Genomic DNA, 23,697 nt, shown 5'->3' with positions numbered 1-23,697 from the left:
GATCGTGTGATAATATCTTTGTAGCACTCGAAGTCTCCCTAGATCTGACCGACCACCAACTGGGAGTCATTTTTGCATGTTACCTCGCGAGCTCTCATGTCGTATGCCAGGTTCAGCCCGGCTAGGATAACCTCATATTCGGCTTGGTTGATGGTGGTCTTGAATCCAAACTAGAGTGTTTGTTCTAAGAGGAGGACGTCCGATCCTTTGAGGACAACCCCTGCTCCATATGCGGTCTCATTATGTATATTGTCCATCCAGCTGAGAGGTCTTGTTGGGGAGTGAGCTCGGCGGAGAAATCGGCCAAGCACTGGGATTTGATCGCACCTCTCGGCTCATAAAGGATGTCAAACTCCGAGAGCTCCACTAACTACCCTATCATACGTCCTGCAAGATCGGGCTTGGATAAAATTTTAAAGATTGGATAGTCGGTTCTTACCGTGTGATTCTGGAAGTATGGTGGCATTCGCCTAGCCGTTAGGACTAGGGCGAGTGCCACCTTCTCTATCATCTGCTACCTCGTCTCGTTCGTGTGGAGCGTCTGATTGACAAAGTACACTAGGCGTTCTTCCTTCTCCATTCTCCACCTCTTGGACCAACGTTGCACTGCCCCCTTCTTCAGAGACCAATAGGTACACCACGATCGGTTGATCGGGTCTCAATTTTTGAATAATTGTTGGTGAAGCAGTTGTACTATCGATCATGTTCGCTCGACGAACCGAGGGATGAATCTAGAGAGGACGGTGAGGCGGCCTATGGCCTATGAGTTGTTGCACTTCCTTTACATTCTAGGGGCTCCGCATCTTAGCTATCGCCCAACATTTTTCTTCCTCAATGGGTTAACATGAAACCTAGAAATTTGTCACGACCTTGAACGCGCATTTCTCAGGGTTGAGTCGCATGTTCGTCCTTCGCAAAGCATCAAAGACTAAGAAGTCTTTGATGTGTTGGGCATATGAGTTGGATTTTACGACTATATCGTCCACTTAGACCTCTACGCTCCGACCAATCATCCCTTTAAAGATCTTGTCCATTAAACGCTTGTAGGTTGCTCCAACATTCTTCAGGCTGAACGACATTACTTCATAGTAGTAATTTACACCATTGGTCGCGAGGGTCGTTTTCTCCTTTAAATAATACACCCAATTTGAGCAATTCAAATTTATTTTCAATTAAATATATGAATAATATTCAATTCATAATGGATAATGCATGGATATATAAACACTTCTCATGGATATCACTCCAACATATCAAAAGCTCCTCCATCAAGTGTGTCATTTTGTCATTGGACACCATATATGTACAATTGGCACTACGCACACACAGATAGACAATGTTGCATATGTTGCAATGCTCTGGACTCCTTTTGATGACCATTGACCTAGTCAACCATTTGTGGTGATAGACATTTTCTTGGCGACTTGGGACATGCTCACAACACCATTTGCTCAAGTGTGTGTTGTGTCCGAGTAGACGATTCCTCAACCACACCCACCTTTCGAGGTGTAATTGGTTGTCATTGATGACAAATAGTTGCATTTTGTCGACCATCTTGTTAAGAGTGTACATTGGCTTCGTGTCCCTCAGCATGTGGAGTCAGATACATCCCTACATACTAATGTCACAACCCTACATACTTCCTCGAGCAGACTAAGATCGATTGTATGTATTATCACATCGTCAACCACGTAGTCCAAATCATGACACAACCGTCATCATAACATGAGCATGCTTGTTCAATGAGTTATTTCCATTATTATGTTACCATGCATTTTTTTATTTCTCAATGATTGCAAGTATATTCAGGAGAATCGTCGACATTCTACAACATATGATAGATTATGGACATATGGTAATAGGTATTCCAATATGGGACGAAACCCATTGCACATAACATAACTTAGGAGAGACGAGGAGGTCATTTATACCAAATGTCCACAAGCTCTCTGAAATAGGCAATAAGGACTTAGTTTTACTACAAAGGTTCTATATTTTTAAATTTAAAAATAATAATTATTAATAACTTATTATCATCATTACAAAATGTTTACCTTTTGTGAATATTGTGTTCCGATTAAAAGAACTATCTATCTATTAAATAAATTATTTGTGTTTAAATTTCAAAAAATACTCTTTAAAAAAATTAATTGCATTCAAAATTAATTCAAATAAAATATAAATATTAAAAAAATAAAAAATGATGTATTTCAAAATATACAATCTAAAATACTATACTAATGTATTTCAAATTGTGCATTTCAAAAATATATATTTTCTATTTCAAATTGTACAAATACAACTTTAAAAGGGTAAAATGGAGGACAGTTGGATTTTGAGTTGCAGAATGCAAAACCCCACTTTAGGTACATGAATAAGATGGCTAGTGGACATCAAAACGATTTCATTTTACAACATTCAAACATTGCAAACCACATTCACCTCCTCAGAATTTCTCTCATTTCATTATTTTCAAGACTAATCTCTCAATACTAAAATTAATGTAAAACATTAGTCTCCTCCAACATATATTTTTCCATACTACAAACCTAAAGATCAAAGTCCTATGGTGTAAGAGACATGACTATTTGTCAACCTTGTAACACCTTTTAAAGTTTGATTCACATATTTATAGATGACCTGTAATCAATTATTCACTTGTACACACATTATAACACCTGAAAAATGAGGAACACGGTTTAGGCACTATAAACATGAAAAATGTCAAGACAGCACTATAGCTTAAACAAAACAAGCATCTATTCTTCATCTGAATTTGGCAAACGTTTCTCTAGTTGAATACAAAGTTCTGATATTCGGGACAGCAATTTACGCTGTTGGTCAAGGGAATTTAATGAATGAGTACTGGTTAATTTTATGGGATTATCAAGCACCTGTTGGAGTTGAAAACAGAGTTGCGAAGCTTCTGGATTATTTATGCAAGTGTCAGATATAAGTTGCAGCAATTTAAAGGTTTGATCTTGGAACAAAGATTGATGACATGGAACTGGGGGAACTAAAAGAGGATGCTGGAGCAGCTGAGGAATTCTCCACCTTTCATTGCGATCCCATGCTAGACACCTTTTCATAAGATCCAGAAGCCAAGGATTTGAAACTGGTTCGTACATAATTTCGTGATTTGGATCAGTTATAACTTTGAATTTGGCCCAAAATGTCTTGTAGTCTGAAAAGGGTGTTCTCCCATATACCATTTGATAAAGAATGCAGCCAAGGGACCAGATATCTGATGGCCGACCACATTTTATGATGTTTCCGCTCGCATCACTCTCATTGCACATAAATGCTTCTGGTGACATGTAACTTAGTGTACCAACCTACAGTACAAAGAAAACTAAATAAAAAATTAACATTTCTGATATATTTGATCTGTTAAAGCTGAGCAAAAAATATAGGCCATCTGGAGTGGGCTTTTTAAAATCTACTTTTGGAAAATTCCCCCTACACCTTATCAATTTAAACCTGCACCCGATTTGTTAGTGAAATGACGAAAATGTCTCTCTAAAATGTCAAAAATGACCTTAAATGAAAAAGAGGTGTGGATAATAAAATACTTCCAAAACTTTTTTTGGAATGCATTTCTGGATTTGAATTTCCAAAACACAATTCTGAAATCTGGAAATTCTTTTCCAGAATGCATTTCCAGATTTTGTGTTTCGGATTTTCCTTTTCAAAATATATTTTTTGTATTCCGAATTTACTTTTCTGGAATGAGATTTTAATTTTTGAATTGTATTTTTTGAATTCTGGATTTTCAAATTCAGAATAGGTTGTAATTTTCGAAAATTAGGAAGGTGATAGGGTGCAGGAAGAATTTGCCTTACTTTTTAATATTCCAGAAAATTCATTACAGAATAAATGAGAGTGGCCCAATAATTTGGTTGGACAGACGAAAATAAGCCCTCATGATTTTTAAGATATCAAAGTTTGAAGACTACCATGCCCCATTGTTCAGCTGGTCCAATCCAACTTAACCATTGGCCTTGTGTTGGAAAACATATATAGCATGAGAAATACGAAGGGGCAGAATGCGAAATACAGAGAACTAATCATCGGAGAGCAAATAGCGCGTCATGCCTTATTCTTTGTAGATCAAACATACATAGTGGGAGAAGGGAGAGGAAAAAAGTTAGCTTTTGCTTTTGTTAGGTGTGGAAAAAGGTGTTAATCTTCGTAGGAGTACTAGCTCTAGGTATTGCAGAATTCATTCTGTAGTATATTCTTGTCCACTAACAATATATATCATCTTTCTCCTGCTTAGTCTCAGATATAATAGTTTATATTATTTTCTGAGCAAAGGTTTTTTGTATCTGTATGTAGCCTAGTATCAATATGTTGTTGAGGAACTAAAAATGTTTTTAGAAGCTAACTCATTGGAAGAAATCAAGCGGGAGTTGGATAAGTTATATATGGTCACGATTCTCCATGGAATTAATCTAGATTTTGATTATATTCGAGAACAAATTCTAACCCGTCAAGAAGTCTCGTCAATAGAGAGCTTAACACATCCCCTCTGTGTTCCAACCTTCAAATGTAGAAATCCTCATGTTGAAGCTTCAGCCATGGTCTCTACTCGTGAAAGGGAAGGTCGTGGCAATAAAGAAGGACGTGGTGGTCGAGGACGTCTCCAATGCTCCTATTATAAAATAATGGATCATACTCAAAACAATTGTTACTCTTTGTATGGCTTTCCAAACAAGATAGATCTCTAAATCCAAAACAGTTGAACTAAAGTTTTCTGATGAAGAATACCAAGAATACTTGAGGTTAAATTCTAGCAGCCAAGTACAACCTTCCACACATCCCAATTTGTCCATAGCCTGCAACTCACAATCCATGGAAAATCAAAATCTATGGATAATTGACTAAGTGCTTATGATCATATTTCTAGTAATACTTCCTTGTTCCCTTCTATTTCTTCTAAATTTCCTCAACTGATAATCTTAGCAAATGGATACAAAGTTACTTCAAAGGGAGTTAGTCCGCTTTCCTTTTCTCCATCCTTAAACTTAAAATTTGTTTTATTTGTTCCTTTTTGTCCCTTTAACTCAATTAACTATATTAAAATGTTTTGTAACATTTAATGCCAATTCATTTTTTATACATGAGCATGGTATGAGTCGACTAATTAATGAAGGACATGAGTGCAGATGATTACTATTTCAGGACCAGATTATCCTTGTCTTGTCTTGTCTTGCCTCTCCTAAACTTTTGCATGATCACTTAGGTCATCCATATTTGTCAAAATTAAAACAAATGGTAATGGTTCCTATCCTTAGTAAACTTCAAGCCCTAGAGTGAGTCGTGTCAAAATGAAAAGCATGTTAGATCCTCTTTTTTCCAGAAAAATGAGTAAGATGTAAATCTGCTTTTTCTGTCATTCACTCTGGTGTGTAGGAACCAAGTAGTGTTACATCTTTTGAATTTCAATATTTTGTTACCTTCATTGGTGAATACTCTAGATGTACTTAAGTTTCTTTAATGAAAGATCATTCTAAACTTTTGTTTATCTTTATATCTTGCTTGAATGAAACAAAAAATCAATTTGGACAAGTTATCAAAATCCTCATAAGTGATAATGCCAAAGAATATTTTTCTTCTAAATTTTTTGCTATTTGGAGTTCACATGGAATCTTAGATCAACCCACTTGTCTCAATACACCTCAACAAAATGGTATAACAAAGAGAAAAAATAAACTCTTAGTTGAAACTACATGTACTTTATTACTTGGTGCTAATTAACTTGTTGATCACTAGAGTGATGCCATTCTCACGGTTTTTTTTTTTATCAATGGAATATCTTCTTCGTTCCTTGATAATAAAGTTCCTTATTCCATGATCTTTCCAAATAAACATCCATTTCATGTTTCTCCTCGTGTTTTTGTTGTATATCTTTCGTACATGACTTGCCTCTAAGTTTGGACAATATTTCAGCTAGAACCATCAAATGTGTCTCCCTAAGATATTCTGATATCCAAAAAAGGTATCATTGTTATTCTCATGAAACAAAAAGGTAGTACATGTCTACAAGTATCAGCGTTTCCAAAGATACATCTTTCTTCTCTTCTTTCCTTCATGAAGTAAACTTTGTCCAACAAGTCTTAACCATTCCAAAAGTTGAACCCATGTTTTTCCCTGCTCTTGACAACCCTTTCCTTTCCTACTTGAATCCCACTAAAGTCATAATTGTGACCTATCATCACTTACCAATGCAAGCCACAAGCATTTGGTCCCATATTACATGGTGAGTCATCTTCAGCAAGTCTTTTACAATCGTCAGTCAATACTATGACACCTAATAATGAAGATTTTGGTTGGCCCATTGCTCTCAGAAAAGATACTCGTTCTACTCATAATCCTCATCCTATTTACAATTTTCTAAGCTATCATTGGATATCTCCTTCCTATTTCTCATTTATTTCCATTGCGTCTTCTAATTATCATTCCAAAAAAATGTGATTGAAACACTTCATCTTGTATGGTGACAAGCCATGAGTGTTGAAATGCAAACTCTTGAACATAATCACACACAGGACTAAGTTCTTCTGTCACAAAAGACATTGGTTGTATATTGGTGTATATACCATTGAAGTTGGACCAAATGGTGAGGTTGATCGCCTTAAAGTCCAATTGACGACCAAAGGCTAACTCAGATATATGGTGTCTAGATTATAGTGATACCCCAGTAGCCAAAATGGATATTGTACATCTCTTCTTTGCTATGACAGTGTACCATTGGCCTCTTCATCAATTGAATATTAAGAATTTTTTTCTTCTTGGTGATTGGTAGGAGGACATCTACATAGAGTAACCTCTTAGTTTTATTGCTTAGGAGGAGTTAGGATTGGTTTGTAACTTGACATGGTCCCTTTTATGGTCTCAAGTAATCTCCATGTGTTTGGTTTGGAAAGTTTAGTCATATTGTTCAAATCTTTAGGCTGAAATGTAGTCAAGCAGATCATTCATTCTTTTATTGTCATACATCTCTTAGAAAATGTTTTTATCTAATTGTATAAGTTGGTGATATAGTTATTACCATGGTAGTCAAAAATCGCGAGTTGCATCATAAGATCGTACTATGTATCCTCATGGTGCCGATCTGCGATCACCAGAATAATACGATTTCGGCGGATTGCATGGGATCGGCGTTGTAAATCGCAACTCGCGTGGAATCGTTGAGTTTCACGATACTAGAAATCGCCACAGGTAGCGCTTTCGACATCATCGTTGCGGCGGCGCAATAACGTTTACAGTGTCGCGACGTGACGACATGCGGCACGATGGTTGTGGTGTGGCAGCAGCAGCAGATGTGGTAGTTAATATTAGGGTTTTTGTTTAAGAGGGAGACAGCAACAGCATATGGGATAGTTTGAGATTAGGGTTTTTGTTTAAGAAGGAGGCAGCAACATATGGGCTCAATGAAATTAAAAGCCCAAATAACTAAAAAGAATCCACATACCGCACAGTGAAAGAAATCAATTACTGCACAGTGAAATTTTTAATTTTTTACTCAAAAACGTTACAACTTCAACAGAATTAATTTTTAATTATTTTTAAGCCATGCAAACAGACTCCCGCTCTCCTCTCCCATTCCCTTTCAACTTCCCCACTGCAGTCCCACTCTCCTCTGTTTTTTCTCAGCATAACCAAGTGCAGATTTTTTTTCCTCTTTTTTTTTCACTCCTCTTCCCTTCCCTCTCAAGTTCCCCACTGCAGTCCCGCTCTCCTCTGTTTTTCTCTGTATAATCAAGTGCAACTTTTTTTTCCTCTTTTTTTCTCATAGCAACCACATGCAGTTTTTTTTTTCTCAATTTTTCTCACTGCAACTAAGTGCAATTTTTTTTCTTCTGTTTTTTTTTTTTTCACTGCAACCCAAATTGCAGTCCCAAATTCCCATCATTACAATGACTTCTATACCCGTGACAGTGACTCCCAAAAATGCTCCAGGAAATAGGAGTGATGTTGTTTGGAAGCATTGTATCTTAGTTGCCCGAGATACTAGACAACTTCAATGCAAATATTGTCAAAAGGTATTAACCGGGAGAGTTTATCGATTGAAGCATCACTTGGCTGGTACTCAAAAGGATGTTGGAGCATGCAAAGATGCTCCTGATGAAGTTAAAAAGGAGATGTGGGAAATTGTTGTTGGTTTGCAACAAAAATTAAATAAATAATCAAGTCTTACTTTGAATGATGAGGAAATGGCAAAAGCTGTTGAGAAAAGAGAAAACAGTGAGGAAGAGTTCACTCAGTCCAACAACAGTTCCAGTGGTAGAAATATTTTTAAGAATAGGCAAACTACCATCAACAACATGTTTAAGAAAGGTCTTAGAGAGGAGGCATGTCAAACAATTACTAGGTTCTTTTATAACAATGCTATACCTTTCAATGTGGCAAAGAGTGTTGCTATGTTTGATTTGGTTTCAAGACATGGTCTTTGATTTAAACCTCCATCCTATCATGACATTAGAATCAAATATTTGAAGGAGGAAGTTACAAATACATCACTTGCTCTACAATCACATAGGGATGAATGGAAGAAAACGGGATGTACGATTATGACTGATGGTTGGACTGATAAGAAAAGAAGGACAATAATAAACTTCTTGGTGAACAGCTTGTCCCACCTTTCATCAATGATGTTCCACAGCGGCAAATAGCTAACCAAAATATATTACAGTGGAGAGCGGGATTGCAATGGGGAACTTGAGAGGGAAGGGGAGAGGAGTGAGAAAAAAAAGAGGAAAAAAAATCTGCACTTGGTTATGCAGAGAAAGAACAGAGGAGAGTGGGACTGCAGTGGGGAAGTTGAAAGGGAATGGGAGAAGAGAGCGGGAGTCTGTTTGCATGGCTTAAAAATAATTAATTAAAAATTAATTTGGTTGAAGTTGTAACGTTTTTGAGTAAAAAATTAAAAATTTCACTGTGCAGTAATTGATTTCTTTCACTGTGCGGTATGTGGATTCTTTTTAGTTATTGGAGCTTTTTATTTCATTGAGCCCATATGTTGTTGCCTCCTTCTTAAACAAAAACCCTAATCTCAAACTATCCCATATGGTGTTGCTGCCTCCCTCTTAAACAAAAACCCTAATATTAACTACCCCATCTGCTGTTGTTGCCACACCACAACCACCATGTCTCACGTCGTCACGTCGCAAGTAAATGCTACCGCGCCGCCGCAACGATGATGTCAAAAGCGCTGCCTGTGGCGATTTCTAGTATAGTGAAACTCGACGATTCCACGCGAGTTGCGATTTACAACGCCGATCCCACACAATCCACATAAATCGTATTATTCTGGTGATCGCAGATCGACACCATGAATATACATCGTAAAATCGTACAATCTTACGATGCAACTCGCGATTTTAACTACCATGATTATGATAATCAAACAGCTTTTTACATTGCTCCCAACCCTATGTTTCATTAGAGAACAAAACCCAAAAATTGATTACCATTTTGTCAGAGAAAAGTTGTTGTCCAAGGAAATTTGCATTGAGTTTGTTGGCTCCAACAATTAACTTGCAAACATTTTGACATAACCTTGAGTTTGGGAGGAGCTCAAATTCAATTTATATGTTCCAAGCTTGGAACATACAATCTGTATGTTCCAGCTTGAGGTAGAGTGTTAGAATAGTTTATATTATCTTGAGCAAAAGTTGTTTTGTGTTATTTGTATCTATAGCCTAGTATCCTAGGGGTTTCTTTTTTCTCCCTTTCTTTAAGCTTTTGTTGGAAGCAATTGATCCATATAGATATTTGAATATGAATAAATGTTGAGATCTAAGTTAAAATCTCTTGAATATAACAAATTAACAATACAAAAGATACTTCAGTGAGGCATTGCTAAACTTTTCTAAATTTGGATAAAAACTCAGTGAGTAACCTTGAGAAAATGACAGCACACAGAATCACAAAGACAGTGTGAAAGACATGCATTTCACTTATAGCATTTTGTACAAGTGAACAAAACGAGACAAAAAGTGATAGAAACATAGTAATCAAAGGCGCGCCATAGCACCTTTTTACATGCTATAGTAGAGCAGCGCTATTGTGATCTAGGTTACAAAATGTCTTGAACAATATTCATTAGGTTTTGAGGTAAACTTGTGATTTCTCACCCATTTTATTATGCATTTTTGTTTCTAAAACACAATAGAATTTGGAGCATTTCTTCCTTGACCGTTAAACAAAAAGGTAGCTCAGTTTTTTACATTTGCTCCTTCACGCTTTACCAGACTATTTTTTTTCCTGTCTACCATTCTTTCTTTGAGAAAAACTTTCTAATAAGAGAAATCTGAATTCTAAAATAAGGAATAAACGCAAGAGCCAAAGCCTTTTTCAAGTCACTGTACTCTAGACTCCCACTACAACAATAGACCTCTCTCTGTAACCTGGATATTCGGGCATGCATGTGTATAAAACTTTTGAGGCTATGTAGGAACCTATGAACTTCACCATTCACATTCTGCTGGATTTTTCATATTTTTTATGTTTTTTCTATTAATTCAAACCATTATCTTTCATTTCTTTACTTCAATACAGTAACCTAAATGCTCCTAGACTGATGGGTGTAGTACAAATTATTTGTGCTACTATATTTAGAACTGCAGTCATCCTGCTTCCTGCTACAAGCTGCAACCTGAGATTGATAACCATGGTACAAGAATGAAATACCTGTGAATCACGTTGGATGTTTGTTGTATCACTCATTATTGCTTTGGCTATTCCAAAATCAATCAGTTTTAATGAACCTTTGACAAGGAGGAAGTTAGCTGGCTTCAAGTCAGAATGCACAATACGTTCTTCATGAATTGTGTTGACAGCTTGAAGAATTTGCTGAAGAAATCAACAAAACAGTTTCAGATGTATTCCATATTCTATACACTAAATAAAGGACAAAGAGAAAATACAGAAATACAGCCATTATGATCATTTAAATAACCGGAAAAGCACAAGGAAAAATTATTTCATTCTTCGAACATGATTATTAACAAAAATAAATGAGCTTTTTGTTTGACACAACATAAAAGAGGTTGCTTCATATAGAATTTGAAACATGAAAACCAGAGTAGAGTAGACTAGACACCAGAACACGTAGAAGTTCAAAAGGAATTGTTTCTTACATACTTACTCAAACACAAGATCCTGTAACCACTGAACTGAAAAGTAATTGTGCAAAATGCAGGTTCAAAGAAATAATAAAATATTTTCAAGATTACATTGCAAACTTAAACCTGCCAATAAAATCGAAGCCAGTTCGCATCTATGGTCTGGTTGTTCCCATCTAGTTCCTTCCACTTTTGAGACAACATATGAGCCAAATCAATTTCCCCATATTCAAGCACCATGTATATGTATCCATCATCCTTGACTCTACCACCTTTACTACTGAAGGAGCCATTTATGACTCCCTCAAACAAAGCCTTGTCAGTCACCTAATTTACAAGAGTAGGTAAAAATGAACAACACCATAATACAAATAAAGTAATCAAATCCATCACAAATACAAAACCAAGAAAATAATCACAAGTAAAATATGTTACATACAAATCAACCCAAAATATGCATCACTACTGTCTCTAAATGCACATGACCTCTCAAAGATAACTGAATGATTATTTTTTTTAAAACACACAAAAGTCAAACCTCTAAGAAGGAGTTGATGAACAGAAGAAAGAAACTCCACCAATAACATCTCACAAGAAAGAATCTAACCCTAGAGAGAGATTGATGCAGCAGTGGAAGCCCACTGCAAGACTTGTGTCCATGGTCAACTAAATAATTTGCAGCTGGCCCTTTCTTTGTATGCAAGAGTGAGTGAAAGTAATAGATAACAGGAATACCCATCCAATGATCCTAATTGAAAAAATATTTTAAGCAACATTTGGTCACCCATAGCAAGTATTTATGAGGAACATTGTAAAACCAGTGCCATCAACATGGAACTAAGGTAATATTTACCATATGACAATAACACGGCTTCAATACCTAATTTAGAAAAAAACAAAACAAAAAGAGGGAGGAGGGTGGGAGCAGCCAGGACATCCATTATCATTATCCAAAATTATTACTACGGAATTTGGTAGTAGACTTGTACAATGTTGATAAGAAAAAGAAGGAAAATGCATACAGACACTGCTTTCTGACCTGTCCTTGACTGTCTAATTAATTCAACATATACTGAGGAATACTTGGAAAAGAATAGAACCTCCAACTCCACGCAATTGGAGTGTATAAGCTTCTAAGTAGTCATCTATAAGAGCAGAAGAGAACCCAAACTATTGAAAGAAGACAAAGGAGGGATGTGGGACATAAAATAAAAAGATAGAATTCACTACATGGTTGGGGTAAGAGCAATACTTAAAAAGTAAGAACAGCCATGTATCATATTCATAACAGAAATAGGTGGAGAGTACCTCATAATCCATAAGCTGGATAATATTATTCTTTCCTTTCAGCCTATTTAGATACTCGATCTCCTGACAAAAGCTGTACGCAGTGGCATAATCATGACCCTTTAGTTTTATTTTTTTAAGTGCATAGATAGTACAGTCTGATGAAATCACTTTGTGCACCTCACTGCTTCCACCACTGCCTATCTTGCCAAGCCTTTGATAAAGCTTGCCATTGACTTTAAAAAACAACTCAGGGTCATAGGTCCTCTTCCGTGTGACCGAAGGTCCTTTACAACTTGCATTTTTTTCTTGTTTTTCTAAGCTAGAAGATTCCAGATTCGTATTTGAAGATGAAGTCAGAGCCTGAGGCAGTATGTTGGTAACAGCTGCAGACTCTTCCCCTTTACTTAACATGTCATCACAACGAGAAGTATATTTTGAAATACTAGTTTCCTTTAATAAACATCCTTGTTGCTCCTTAGATAGATCACTCTGCTTAAATGTCAACTCTGCATCAATTAACATTCTATTGGTGTCCTTCAGAGAATCATATGGTGATTTAACAACCCTTTGTGTTACAGGATGAGGATTGACATTCAGGTTATCATAAGGTTCTGCAGCCACATGCGAGTCACTATCCATACAGGAATTAGAACAGTGAGGTATAGAATTCAACATTGGAGCTGAAGTTGAATGCACTGATGTAGTTGTAAGACATGGCAATCCCACTGTGGAAGATTGTGTAGCTGGTTGACTCAAAAAGTTTTTGAATTGCTGCAGATGATCCTGAGTAACTATTCTTCTCTTTGGAAGAAGAGAACTCTTGCCTCCCTCAGATAACAAACTAGTCTCAGACTCTGCCTGCAGCATATTATGGTGTTTAACATGTTGATTGAATCCAATTGATGCCCCATCTGTCAATGCAAGTGAACCCATATGAGATGACATGTACTCCATTTCAGTAGCTTTTGCAACATTGACCCCTGTGTGTTAAAACAGAGGAAAAAGAATATATATGGCAAGCTATAGTGTCTGCTTTGGGATATGTATCACAACATCAGCAGTTATTTCTGATGCAACAATCCTAACAAAAAGGTTTAGGCTAGACTCAATCCTGGTTGGTGATATCATGAGTGCAGAAGAATATTGACAAATAATGTGCATGGGAATACTGTTACACGGTTGGGACACGTGGATGATAACAATGAAATCAGAATCCCACAAAAGTGAGAGAAAAAGTGTAACTAGCTTTGTGTTCAATGATTACACTTGGGAAATGAAGTAAATATCAAAGGAAAAACTGGGAAGTGGAGGGTGTGTGGAAAAGTGTGACTCCTTCTCCTTCTTCTCCTGGTCCTCTCTGGGATTTACTCTGTTCTTCTGTTCTTATTTCATCGTTTCTACCATTTGTGTTATTTCTTATCACGGTATCTGATATCACTACCTCTGTGTTAGCCTTTTTCATTGTAAGAAACCCTTATTTGATGCATAATACAATACAAGATCTTTTTGTTCATCAATTGTTGAGAACTTGGAAGGTTTACGTGAGTCCCTTACAGGTGATTATTCTTAATTTGAAGTTAAAGAATTATAGCGTAATTAATATAAAAAAAAAAAAAAAAAGTGTGGTGGTACTTATTCTATCCACATAAAACTACCTTGCTAACTGTCTCAGACAGTCCCAAGCCTAGGTAAAGGAAGAGGGTTGTATTAGGCCTTCAACAACTAATCTAAAATTTGTCAAAACCCCAAACAAGGATCGGTCACGATGAACAATGTGTGTTAGTCTTTGGTACATGTAAGTAACCCACTGAGATAAAGCTTCTGCAATTTCGATGTAGTGTGAAATGAGCAACAATCCTCGTATCTTTTTTAAGTAAGATGTATGTAAAGAAGGAAGCTAATCAAGAAATACCTTATTAACTTTGGCACTAGGGATATGGCTAGTATTGTAGTTTTTATCATACACAAACCTACATAAGAAAGATCTATCTTTACAAGGAGTGTTAGTGGATAAATTGTTAGTAACCATAGTAAAAAAGAAAATGCAAATTCCAGCCTAAAAATTGTAATGAAGATTTGCAATATGTCCTATAAAGTTGCATTGGTGTGGATTTGCACCTTGGTTTATTGAAGTGGCGCAAAAGAGGCAGTAATAGTGAACTCAACTAAATTATACGGTATACCAAAGCAAGCAAAAGGTAACAAAAAATTACCCTGTTGCTGCGAAGTGCCATTGTTGCTCTCAGTTGAAAACCGAACCTTCTTGTGAGCACCAACACTCTGAGATTCCACCGGCAGAGAGGGTTCGTTCTTGCAACCTTCACCAGTGCACGTGTCCGAAATCGACGGAGGTTCCTCTTCGGACTTGTTCGCGATGTTTCGGTGCGCCACCATGGAGCGCTTTGGCCTCAAGGTATGAGATTGCGTTGAAGCTGAAAAGGCATTAACGGAAGAAAGCGAAAGAGTTAGTAAACGAAAATGCGAAGCGAGAGTGGTGGTTGGAGGGATTAATCGGGCATGAAATACCGAGAGGACGATGGCGCTTGAGAGCAGCTTGGACTTGTCTGAAGAATTCCGGAGAGGAAGGGGAAGAGTCGCGAGGAAGAGAGAGGTTAGCGTTGTCTTCCATGGAGTGTCGCATTTCTAACCCCGGATGGGACTTTCGTCGTGTGCGTGGTGATGTTCTTCCATTCCACCGCTGAAGAACAGTAACGCTATGCTTCCGAGTTCCAAGTGGAAGACATCATTCTTTCCTTCTTACCTTTGGGCCTTACCTTTGGGCCTTCCTACTTCCTATGTAATTTAATTATGATATAATTACCTTTTTATTCACTATATTTAGGATTCTTTTTGCCGGTACCTTCGGTTAGATTGAATGGAGAGTTTTGTTTTTAGTTTGTCTCCTTTTGGTGAACTAGAACAACGTTCCGCTGAAACAGAACAGATTTTACCTGTCGATCACACTCTGACGATTAATTAGTTTTAGTCTCAAGTATTCAGAAATCACGTACCTTTACCGGGGTCTCAAATCATTTTTTATAGTTACCCATTTACCCACAAGAATATAATCTTAACTGAAAGCATATGTAACAGAAAGATATATTCTGTCTACGGGCACATTCTCTCACGGTGCTAACAACATAAGAGAATCTCGTTCACCTTTATTCACGGGTGTTCGCTACTTAATTAACAGCTTTACTCATTTAACTAACGGTTTTATACATATATTGTAACAACTTTTACATATATTAACATATATATTTGACTAACAACTTTATATATATTAACATATATATTCAACTCAATATTTTCTCTACTTTAATTATTCCTCACCGTGTTTACCATTAAAACTGGGTCGAGCTCATTACTCGCCTTTTAGGTCCAAAGCCAAGTCGATCATACCCAAATGCTTGGACCAAGGTCCCGAGCACTCCTGTCCAGTATACAAGCCCCCGGGCTCAAGTCGAGCTTGACTTGGCGAAGAGGCTTCATAAAGTTTTGGCGGCTGACGCGACGTTTGAGGCGCAGCTACCGAAGTGTCCCTGACGAGACATCTCACCACACTGAATCTGAGATGTCCACGTGGCACGCGCATCTACGCCCAGGAAGAGCTGTCATTTCATTTTCCATTTTAAACGTTAAAAATCCATTTCTCTTCTTACTCTTCACGCAACCTTCATTTCTCAGTACTCGTGCATTTTTCAAACTTCCCCTTCACCAAAAAGCTCTCTCTTTGCACCTTTTCTTACCAATCAACCATCACACCAGGTATTTTCCTTCCACTAATCTTTATCATCGAATACTTACTCATCTTACCGATTGCATTGTCTGAACTGGAATTTTCTTTTTATCCATTTTCTTTGCCCTGAACTGTGCTCGTATCTGGTTTGTGTTTGTGTTTGTGTTATGTTCTAGATATAACTTCAATGAATTACAATGCCATGTACCCTTGGGCCAAGAAGGACCTTTTAAATTAAACCTTTTTCTATATTACCCGTGAATGTATTAGGAATTTAAGAAAGAGTGATTGCTCCTTTGGTAAGAGGCACGATAGGTTCGTAAGAATAGTAATGTTGTGATGATATTACCCGTGAGCCTGTATGTTGTGATGAATCCTCGGACCCCGAAGGTCCATTCTGTTTCTTTTATGCAACCCTTTTTAAGAAAGTCCTTTTGTGTCTTCCTTTGTCGATTTCTTAAAAGGAATTGTTAACCAAGCTCAATGTAGCTCCTGCCCAGCTACACCCGAATAGCTGAGCATTCATTCGTGTCTTTACTATTTTATATTCACAGGTCGGCATTTCGTCGACTGTGGAAGTTTTCCTTTACTTCTTTGAGGCAACGCATTCAGACCGCCAATGATGGGCATCCTTAAACGGTGCCCTTGGAAGAGCTTTGCTCACACTCTTCTAGTCTTCTTACAAAAATTTCAAGGGCAAGTTCCTAAAAATTCGAGCTAACAAAGGAGATCCGACCCTTCTGGATGAGTTTCCTTTATATTGGACCCCTTAACCAAGATTCCAGAGTGCTTGGTGTTAGAATATATGACCTTAAACGAGAGGGGGGTGAATTGTTTAAGAGGGATTTTCGCAAACTTTGAAGGTATAATGAAAATCAATGCTGAATTACAAAGAAAAGAATCAAGGAAACAAATACCCAAAACTGTTTTAAAATGATATCAGAAAAACAATCGGTTGTTTTGTCGAAACAATCGGTTATTTTTATCAACAGTTAATAAAAACAGCTTAAAATAGATATATGTGAAATAAGGGAAAGAGATAAGCACACAAGCAATTTATACTGGTTCAAGCTTTTCATGCAGTAATGACAAATTTCAACCGGTTGTTTCGATAAAACAACAGGTTGTTTTTCAAAGAAACTTGAAAAGGGTTTTGAAACAGATTTGTTCTTGATGTTTGGATTAAACCCCAACCCAACCTTGCCAAAAACACATTTTTGAGAAGCAAGAACAGTTTCAAGATTGGATTGGCCTTCGGAAAACTTGTCCATGGTTTTTAAAAGATAGTGAACCTTCTTTTGAAGAGATTCACAATTTTCACAAAAACTTGAATCAACACACTTACAAGAAGAGCTTTGGTAAATCATTTCCAAATTTTCAAAATCAGTTTTTGAATTGTTCAACTCTTCTTCCAAGATCTTGACTCTATTTTCCAATGAGTTGTTTAAACCTTTCAACAGTTTATTTAAAAGGGCCAACCTATTAGCTTCTTCATAAGTCTCATTGAAAGCCTCAAGAAGTTGGCTATAATTTTCAACATTAATGGAAGAGCTTGAACTTACACTGCTTGTGTCACTTTCTTGTTTTGTCATTAGACATAAATTTGTTTCTTCTTCATCACTTGAAGAGGAGCTTGATAAGTCACCATTGTAAGCTCTTCCTGATTTTCCTTTCTTCTCATGCTTCTTGAAGTTTTTCCTCTCTTTGTTGGGACATTCAGTTTTAATATGAACCTGTTCACCACATCCAAAGCATGTATATTTGTTAGTGTTAAACTCAGTAGGTTTCTTGTTATCATACTTGTTGAATGAGTCACTTTTGTTGTTTCTCTTCTTTAGGGACTTGTTGAATTTCTTAAACAGCAACCTAAATGTTTCCTCTTCACTCTCATCACTTGAGTATTGACAATTTTTGTTCCCAGCAGCTTGACTTTATCCAAATTCTTCTCTTGTCATAAGACAAACCTCTTTTCTGGATTCTGAAGAGAAATATTCAACAAAAGATTCTTCTTTGTCCATCAAGGCACTCCTTGGATTCTTGTGATACTCTTCAAGGGTATTCCACATTTCTTTGACAGAACTACATTCTGAAACCTTGAGAAATTCATTAGAATCAAGTGCAGATACAATGATGTTCATAGCTACACAATCAAGATGTTCTCTTTCAGAAGAAACATTTTCAGATATAGGCATGAGATAGTTATTTGTAATAACATTCCAGATTTTTCTATCTATAGATTCAACAAAGAATTTCATTCTAACCTTCCATAATTGATAATTCAGTCCACAAAATAGAGGTGGCCTGTTAATTGAGGCACCCTCCCCAAAAGGTAGTTTTTCAGCCATAAAAAAAAAGATTTAGGATCGAAAACTTGAATAACTTTCAAGAACTTAGCTCTTGATGCCAATTGTTAGAATATATGGCCTTAAACGAGAGGGGGGTGAATTGTTTAAGAGGGATTTTCGCAAACTTTGAAAGTATAATGAAAATCAATGCTGAATTACAAAGAAAAGAATCAAGGAAACAAATACCCAAAACTGTTTTAAGATGATACCAGAAAAATAGTCAGTTGTTTTGTCGAAACAATCGGTTGTTTTTATCAGCAGTTAATAAAAACAGCTTAAAACAGATATATGTGAAATAAGGGAAAGTGATAAGCACACAAGCAATTTATACTGGTTCACTCTTACACCAAGAGCTACATCCAATCCCCAGAAACCACTGGGTATTCCACTATGCAATCAAAACCAGATTACAAACACCACACACCAAAGTAGACCTTGAACCCCTCAAGAAACACACTACCTTTGGCAAACCACACCAAGAATGTTGATCTTGAACACCTCAAGAACACACAACATTCCTTGGCAACACAACTACAGAAATACAGTAATCAAGGAAGAAGGGAATAGAATACACCTGGGTATTACAATGCTTAAAGTTCAGAATTACAACCCAATCCTATTCCGCACTTAAGAATGATCCAAAGCTCTTTCAAATCTTGGAAAAACTGTTTTGATAAACTCTTTCTGTTACTCCAAGATTAGGAGCGTAAAACCACCTTTATATAGACTAACCAAGTGGTCAAAAGCATTTAATAAAGGAGCCAAGTTAGTTAGGATCATTTAAAACATATTAAAACCGCTTAACAGAATTTTGTTAAGGTTTGCAGGAAAACAATCGATTGTTTTGTCGAAACAGTCGATTGTTTTGGTTTGACAGCAAAGTCAACCAAGTTTTTCAAAAACAGCTAAGGTAAAACAACCTGTTGAATTTTTTACAGCTTTTTAGAAAACACATCTTTTGAAAAGGTTAAAGATTCAAATGAACTTGGATCAACTTAAGGAGTGAATTAACAAGTTTCAAACAACTAGACAACACACACACACCCAGCAGCAAGGTCTTCAAGCTTTCCTCTTAGATTTGGAGACATCAAAGCATCTTGTTCAACACTTGGTGCCTAAACAACTTGTCCCCACAAGATTAGGGAGTATGCGAATTCTTGGCGAGTCTGAAGGTTGTTTTTGACACTTCCTTCCTCCTGAACAAATAGTACCTTCCTGGTGTTTTGAAAGCCTATATTGGTACTCCTCATTTCCTACCTTTGGTAACATAAACTCCATTATTGTGCTTAACCACTTACTTGTTTTCTTTTGCAAAAAGGATGTTCTCTTGCATCGGCAAATTAGAAATGGTTGAATGTATTAGAAAGATGAGAGTTGTTACCAACCTAATCAAGGATTCTCCAGCTTAAAAAAGGAAGGCCCCGATCGAGGTCGCTCCCACTCCATCCGATGAGGACGAACGCACCAACTCAGGCTTTGTTTTTAAAAGAAAAAAAATGAGAAGTTGCTCCCCCCACTGAACACTCCAACTTGGATGGTCGAACACATCAGGAGGTCGTCACCATCCAAGAGGTTGAAGGCTCCCACAGGAAGAGCTTACGGGATGCTGGTTTCGACGCTCTCCCTCACAGCAAGGCCTCCTTTCTTATTCCCGAAGACAAAGCCAGACTATTTGTTCAAGGTGAAGACCTTCTCCGTCACAACTCTTTAAAGTTGTTCAGTCAAGCATTTGCCTTGGCTTGCTTGGCTGATGACAAAGCTCAAGATCGCTAAGCGCCTGAAGCACAAAAGTCCAAGGAGATGTAGAGATGGACAACCTCAAAACATAGAACAGCCAACTCAAAGACTTGTGCCAAAAAACTGAACACCTCTACACTGAGAAGACCAAAGAAGCTCTGGCTCTGACCGAGGAGAAGAATAAGATGTTGGCCGAGATAAAGAATTTGAAGAAGGAGATGGCACACAAGGAATAAAATGCCACCAAGACAATTGAAGCCCTCAAAGATAATGTTACCCGACCCTTCTTGGTGGGCTTTGAAACAGCCTTGAAACAAGCAACTGTAGTGCACCTAACCCTTGACCTCTCCGCCTTAGACCCGGTTAAGACCATAGTCGACGACCAATTAAGGGAGGAGTAATTTGAACATTTTAAAGGTATGTAATAAGCTAGCTTTCCTTGCCATTTGAACAATTTGAACACTTTATATTTTTATCAGTACCTTACTTATTGCCTCTAAATCGCTTTAACATGTATAACTATTTTAAAACCTTTCACGAATGCATGACATGATACTTAACTTATCATATAGCAAACTTCGACTAGCTTAAGTATAACAACTACTATTAACACACATGTGGATACTTAACTTCGACCGCTTACTTAACTTGTTCAATTTTCATTGTTCAATTAAGTTATCCAACTGCTTACTTAACTTGTTCAATTTTCTTTGTTCAATTAAGTTATCCAAACGACTACTCAAACTTAATCAATTTGCAAAAAAAAGGGACCATTGTATTTATGGAGAAAGGAAGGAGGTGACCACACCCCAACCTCAGAGGAAAAGCGATAAAGGGTCACATCCCGGTCGAAGGAAACAAAATACCAAACACCTAAGACCTATTGATCTTCGCCTTCAGCACTTTCGGTCGTTGCAGGTTGAGTTGTGCTCTCCAAGGCCTTCACCTCGACCCTTGGCAAGATCCGACCTTCAAACACTTCGCCTTCAAGGTCAAACTCATCTGTTGGCGGTGAGTCAACATCAATCGGCAATCGATGAGGAGGGGGCGGTGTCGACATCGCCCCAGGCAAGCGGGTTGTCGTGGCTATATTGCCTTCTCCCTCAGGCTTTACTTACTCTTCCCGAAGGGCCAACACCGACTGACCCTCTCCCGGCCCCGGCCGCCAGGGATTCAATGCTCGGCCTGCCCTTGCACTGAGCAGCCTTCTCCTTGAAGGCATCCAACAATCCCTTTGTCCGAGGAGAATTTTGAACCATGACTTCTACAAAGAAAAAAGGAAGCAAAGTCAATTTAAGAAGAAACTAACGACCGAAGCTAGAAAAAACCAGCATACCCTTAAAGGGTGCCCAACGAGTCATTTTCGTGTACACAGTTATGAGCTTCCGTGAGGGAAGTTTCCTCGGGAGCCCGTCGAAGAGAGAGATAATCTCTAACTCCTCGACACTCTCGATCGGACGAGGCCAGTCCTTAAACTTTAGAGGCTTCCTAGTCCAAAACATCGAAACCTCGACCGACTGATCTCGTCGAAAAAATATGACATGGCTCCCGGACAAACAAAGACTTTGAAGAATCGTTATTTGAATCTTTTGTATGAGGTGGTGAAGGAGTTGAAAAGTATGTTGCCCGACCGACTGATCAGTGAATACCACAGAACAAGCTTGACCGGGTGGGAGGTATAATAACTTAGAAAGCACAAAACATCACATATCAGGCGGAAGGCCTGAATGGACTTCCAAGTATTGGGATGAAGCTGGGTAGGAGCTACGTTGAGCGTCTTAACAATGCCCATCGTGAAGTTATCAAACGGCAAGGAAACGTGCAAGTCTGAAAAAAGACATGAATACATGTAGAAGAAAGGGCGACTCGGTAGGAGACCGACCAAGACATATGGTCTTCACTGTTGAACACGGCTCGACCCTGAAAAAATTACGACTGGCATCCGCCTTCAAAACCGAAAACTTGTCCAAAAATTCGACGACAGAGGTCTCGGTCGTAAAGGTGGAGGTGATCCTAGTTACCTTAGGATTCACCCAGTCAATCTTCGGTGGGGAGACGACCTGCTCAAGATAGCTCGACCGGTCAACAGAACCGCCTGGGTTGTCCCCCCTAACCACCTCCACAGGGTGCAACACTTGGATTGCATCGACCGATAAAGGCTCGGTCGTAGAGGATCAGAAACAGAAGAGGATGACGAGGACGAAGACGAAGAAGACAAAGAAGGATGTGCAGGACGAGGAGCCGAAGAAGAAGAAGAAGAGGTAGGATGAGACAGAGAAGAGATGACTAACCTTACAAAAGCCGAAATACAGCAACTTAGGAGGATGATAATCGTTCGGGTCTCGGAGCAAATGTCAGAGCGATAGCGTACTAACTCGACATTGTTGGGACCATTATTTATAACCCCCAAGGGTCTCGGGAGGGGAAACTTTGCAACCATCTCAACCATTAGATCTTTTCGATCCAACGGTCATCGTCAGCTCCTGCCCCAAAAACCCGTCATCAATGCGGATCACGTCAACTGCCGTCTGACATCACGTCAACTGCCGTCTGACATCACGTCAGACATCAACAACCCCAATCGTCACATCAAACCCAAAAGGTCGACCGACACATTACTCACAAGACTCTTCGGATTAACCATCCTCGAGCCTGGGGGCAAGTGTACCGGTGAGAACCGTACAGTTGATATAGCATCTCGGACCCTATCATTAGGCCAACCGAATATAGTCAAGGCCCACGTCTGTCGGGCCGACGATAGCTCAAGTCCAATTACGCTCAACCAAGGTCAAAGCTAATCCATGATTAGGAACTAAGTAATGCAACCCTAAGTACGGTCCAACCCGTTAACCTGGCTCACACACTCAAGATAAGACCCAAATCATTTAGTAGACAAAGCTCACTAATCACTTAAGCACAATTTTTTTACTATATTCAAAATCTAAGTGAAAATACATGAGGCAAGACACCCTATTTATAGGAATGGGTGCCTTGGTGAGCAAGTTGGGGGATGGATAGAAAAGGCATAAGAGAGGGGCGACCTAGGGGTTTGACCTAGGTCAAAGCCACTGATGACTTTTTACGGCAAGTGCACCACGTTTGTCAGAAGTAATAATTGTCCCTAAGGACGGATATCGATCCCACAAAGAACAGTGAATTATCGAGTACAATATTCGCTAAATATAACAACAGAACAATAAAAAAGAGTTTGAAGTGATTATGTTGGCACTGATCAATAAGAAAACAAACAAAGAATTAGTTGCTTCAATTGGAAAAATTGGGATTAAGTTTCATCTCTCTCACTCTCATGTATTTTGATTAGCATGTTAATATTAAGTTCTTTAATTGAAATTGATGCCCGTATAAAAATCATTTATATCGATTCCTCGCATATAAAATCCTTAAGAATGTTCCCTAACTATCGATCCCTCGCATACTTATAAGAACAACTTAG

The 23,697-nt window shown here is 38.0% G+C and overlaps 1 protein-coding gene across 8 annotated transcripts; it reads right to left on the bottom strand.

Annotated features, from left to right (window-relative positions):
* Positions 1–2,686: 2,686 nt before the first annotated feature.
* Positions 2,687–15,205, bottom strand: LOC137826463 (serine/threonine-protein kinase MPS1). Of its 8 annotated transcripts, none has more exons than XR_016514993.1 (8): positions 14,949–15,205; positions 14,636–14,854; positions 12,441–13,402; positions 11,259–11,459; positions 10,699–10,860; positions 4,771–4,838; positions 4,490–4,654; positions 2,687–3,335 (listed from the first exon to the last, which is right to left on the bottom strand). XR_016514993.1 is itself a non-coding variant. In XM_090294270.1 (7 exons), the coding sequence occupies exons 1-7, from the start codon at positions 15,061–15,063 to the stop codon at positions 4,588–4,590; spliced, it is 1,794 nt and encodes a 597-aa protein (XP_090150396.1). In that variant the 5' UTR covers positions 15,064–15,205; the 3' UTR covers positions 4,232–4,587. The 8 variants fall into 8 exon arrangements, 5 of the variants coding, with proteins under 5 accessions (XP_090150394.1, XP_090150395.1, XP_090150396.1 ...); XR_016514995.1 differs by having other exon boundaries at positions 12,441–13,333; XR_016514994.1 differs by lacking the exon at positions 4,771–4,838.
* Between the last annotated feature and the right edge of the window lie 8,492 nt (positions 15,206–23,697).

Source organism: Phaseolus vulgaris, chromosome 8 (genome assembly GCF_051622355.1).
Source record: "Phaseolus vulgaris cultivar YP4 chromosome 8, ASM5162235v1, whole genome shotgun sequence".
Classification (NCBI taxonomy): domain Eukaryota; kingdom Viridiplantae; phylum Streptophyta; class Magnoliopsida; order Fabales; family Fabaceae; genus Phaseolus; species Phaseolus vulgaris.
This window is presented reverse-complemented; position numbering and strand designations above follow the sequence as displayed.

Bases quoted from the DNA above. Each gene is read 5' to 3' on its own strand.
- LOC137826463 (XM_090294268.1), bottom strand. From the start codon at position 15,063: ATGCGACACTCCATGGAAGACAACGCTAACCTCTCTCTTCCTCGCGAC. The intron at 11,460-12,440 runs GTACTCTCCACC...CTTGTAAATTAG, and splicing joins TCCAGCTTATGGATTATGAG to GTGACTGACAAGGCTTTGTT. The intron at 3,336-10,698 runs GTATTTCATTCT...TTTGTACTGTAG, and splicing joins ACATCCAACGTGATTCACAG to GTTGGTACACTAAGTTACAT.